Source organism: Limulus polyphemus, unplaced genomic scaffold (assembly GCF_000517525.1).
Source record: "Limulus polyphemus unplaced genomic scaffold, Limulus_polyphemus-2.1.2 Scaffold1769, whole genome shotgun sequence".
NCBI classification, from domain to species: domain Eukaryota; kingdom Metazoa; phylum Arthropoda; class Merostomata; order Xiphosura; family Limulidae; genus Limulus; species Limulus polyphemus.
In genome coordinates this window covers 44,695-47,605 of record NW_013667379.1, presented here as the reverse complement: position 1 = coordinate 47,605, position 2,911 = coordinate 44,695, and the positions used below count along the sequence as shown (strand labels likewise).

Genomic DNA, 2,911 nt, shown 5'->3' with positions numbered 1-2,911 from the left:
TGTTGGCGGTGGGTGGTGATGACTAGCTGCCTTCCCTCTAGTCTTACACTGCTAAATTAGGGACGGCTAGCGCAGATAGCCCTCGTGTAGCTTTGTGCGAAATTCAAAAAAAACAAACAATCGCTATGTGATCGCTATTACGACTTTAATATGTTTCATATATAGCTAATTTTTACTCAAATTTATCTTTTTGGCTTGCAACTGGTACCTTTGGACTTGCGGCCCTTTTGAGGGTGTCTGAGAGCCGCATGGATGGCCCACGAACTATTTTAAATTGCTCATCACTGGTTTAAAGTAAAAACATTAATAGAAGGGTAATTATACTTAATAACTTTATAAAAATGTTAAATATTTTCTGCTTCATATCTTAACAATGAATTATCTCTAGAGTTAAATGTTCCAGTTTTAGAGTTGTTTAATGATTTTATCATCTGATTTCCATTTCAGAAACATTAAATTTAAGGTATACATGTATAATTTGTTGATTATCTTGTTCTCTTTCTATTTACAACACACAGGGAAGTAAACGACGATAATCTGCTATACAAGGACTTAACCTTTAATAAACCCGGTGAACTAATATCAACACAGGTAAACTATCTAAAGATATATTATCAAAATTTGAAGTACTTATAACACTAGGCACCATGGGTAACCCAACTTAAGAAAACAAGGTAATTAATTGACCTTTTCTTATATGTGTTAAAGAACCTAAACACTAAGCATTTTAAGCATTTTTGTTGTTGGTTTGTCTTTCAATGCTAAAATAAATGCCTAGGTAAAAAACAAAAAAAACACCTGTTTTTGTTTGTTTTGTTTTCTGGAAGTATTCAACCTAACAAGTAAAATGAGTTTATTTCTGATTTTTGTGACCAAAGTGTTGAATTTATTATTTACTTGCTCCGTTGCAGTGTGAATTGATTATTTACATGCTCCGTTGCAGTGTGAATTGATTATTTCCTTGCTCCGTTGCAGTGTGAACTGATTATTTACATGCTCCGTTGCAGTGCTACAGAACTACAATAATATAAAGACTAATTAAGTAGTAGCTACCGCACACTAGTATTTGAGATTACCAAAACATTTAGCATTATTTATCAAAGGAACTCTGCTCGACTAAAAAAAACAAAAAACGACTGAATTCGTGTAAGGCTGGGTGTGTAAAACTTTTACGATTATAAGAATTTCTTGGATCATATCATCGCTAATATACCTATTACATATTGCTACACCACTGCCTTTAGACAATAATGTTGTTCACGCTGATGTGTACATAACACGATGAATCACGTTTCTTAAGCCTTAATTTTCTTGTAACGACAGTTTAAAGCAAATGTATTTATACTTAGCTTATTACGTCTTTTACAGGTGATTAATTTATAGTAAATGATTTGCAATTAAAATGTTTATAGATATATATATGTTTGTGCAAATATACACTGTTGGCGAGAGTAGCTCATCACATGTTGAGGAGATAACAGGCATTTTTTTCTACGACGGCATTCTACCAGATTGGGGTTTAATAACATGACAACGTCAAAGACACTAACTTGTAGAAATCTTTAATATCTAAACTCTAAAGGAAGAGTCCTAAAATCGCTGGAAATTTGTGACTATTAAAATTATTAGGAGGTGATGTTTAGAGTTGTGTTTCAGATCTATGTCGTATCTGAAAGCATGTTTATTAGTCCGATATCTGTGTTCATACAGCTGTTAAGATCATATATTGTTTAAACTACTATGATGAATATGTGGTTAGGGGGTTGAATTAATAATCCACAATGAGTTCTGAAAATAAATTTCAATGGGATCTGAAATGAGAATGAATTATTAATAGTATAGTTATGGTTCATTCAAACAGACTATAGTAAGATTATTAATAGTAGAGTTATGGTTCATACATCCAGACTGGAGTAAGATTATTAATAGTAGAGTTATGGTTCACATCCAGACTGGAGTAAGATTATTAATAGTATAGTTATGGTTCATATATCCAGACTGGAGTAAGATTATTAATAGTATAGTTATGGTTCATATATCCAGACTATAGTAAGATTATTAATAGTATAGTTATGGTTCATATATCCAGACTGGAGTAAGATTATTAATATAATAGTTATGGTTCATATATCCAGACTATAGTAAGATTATTAATAGTATAGTTATGGTTCATATATCCAGACTGGAGTAAGATTATTAATAGCAGAGTAGATTTATTCAATAACCTTGTAGCCTTTACTTGACATCATCGTGAAAGTAATCTATTTATCAGGTCGAAATTACCTGAATCTTAATTCTGATATTTTAAACTTTAGATGGGTCACTCTTTTGGATTTTTATTTAACTTAAGTATTTTCTAGAAGTTTTATTGAGATGTGTGTGTGTGTGTATTAAGCATTTTGGCACTTCAAAGTTATACGATTTTGAAAAGAACTTGAAATTAACTGAACAAACTAAACTGTTATAAGTATCCAAAGTATGTATTGGCGACATATCCAGGATTGTTGGATGGGAGGAAGATGCGGTCACAAAAATGAAGATTTTTGGTGTTATATGATCACTAAATAAGATATAAGTATCAAATATCATTAATGATTGCAACCCTCGCTGGAGTTCTTTGTGAAATAAATCAGGTCGCCAGTAAGATATATATATTTATATATACACATCCACAAAATAATGTATAAAACGCGTGAACACTTCTTCGACATAAAACAAGGCTGCCCAATCTGTTTAGTGACTAGGTGGCGCTGCAGACATTTCAAAACGTTTATAAAAACGATCGCTGGCGAGAATCTGTGAAATTAGGTGCTCATATTTAGCACCCATGAAATTCTTTTGTATTGTTACGTCTCCGTGTGTTAATTAATTTTCAGTAACTTCGTACCGACGAAACTTAAGCGACACAAGC

At 32.1% G+C, this 2,911-nt stretch overlaps 1 protein-coding gene across 1 annotated transcript in view; it reads left to right on the top strand.

Moving 5' to 3' along the window:
* The window catches only part of LOC106464879 (calpain-9-like), a 33,035-nt gene that overhangs the window by 18,449 nt on the left and 11,675 nt on the right, over positions 1–2,911 (top strand). Inside the window, exon 7 of the mRNA XM_022392679.1 lies at positions 519–591. Coding sequence (XP_022248387.1) covers positions 519–591 — 73 coding nt within the window. The remainder of the gene's footprint in view (positions 1–518; positions 592–2,911) is intronic.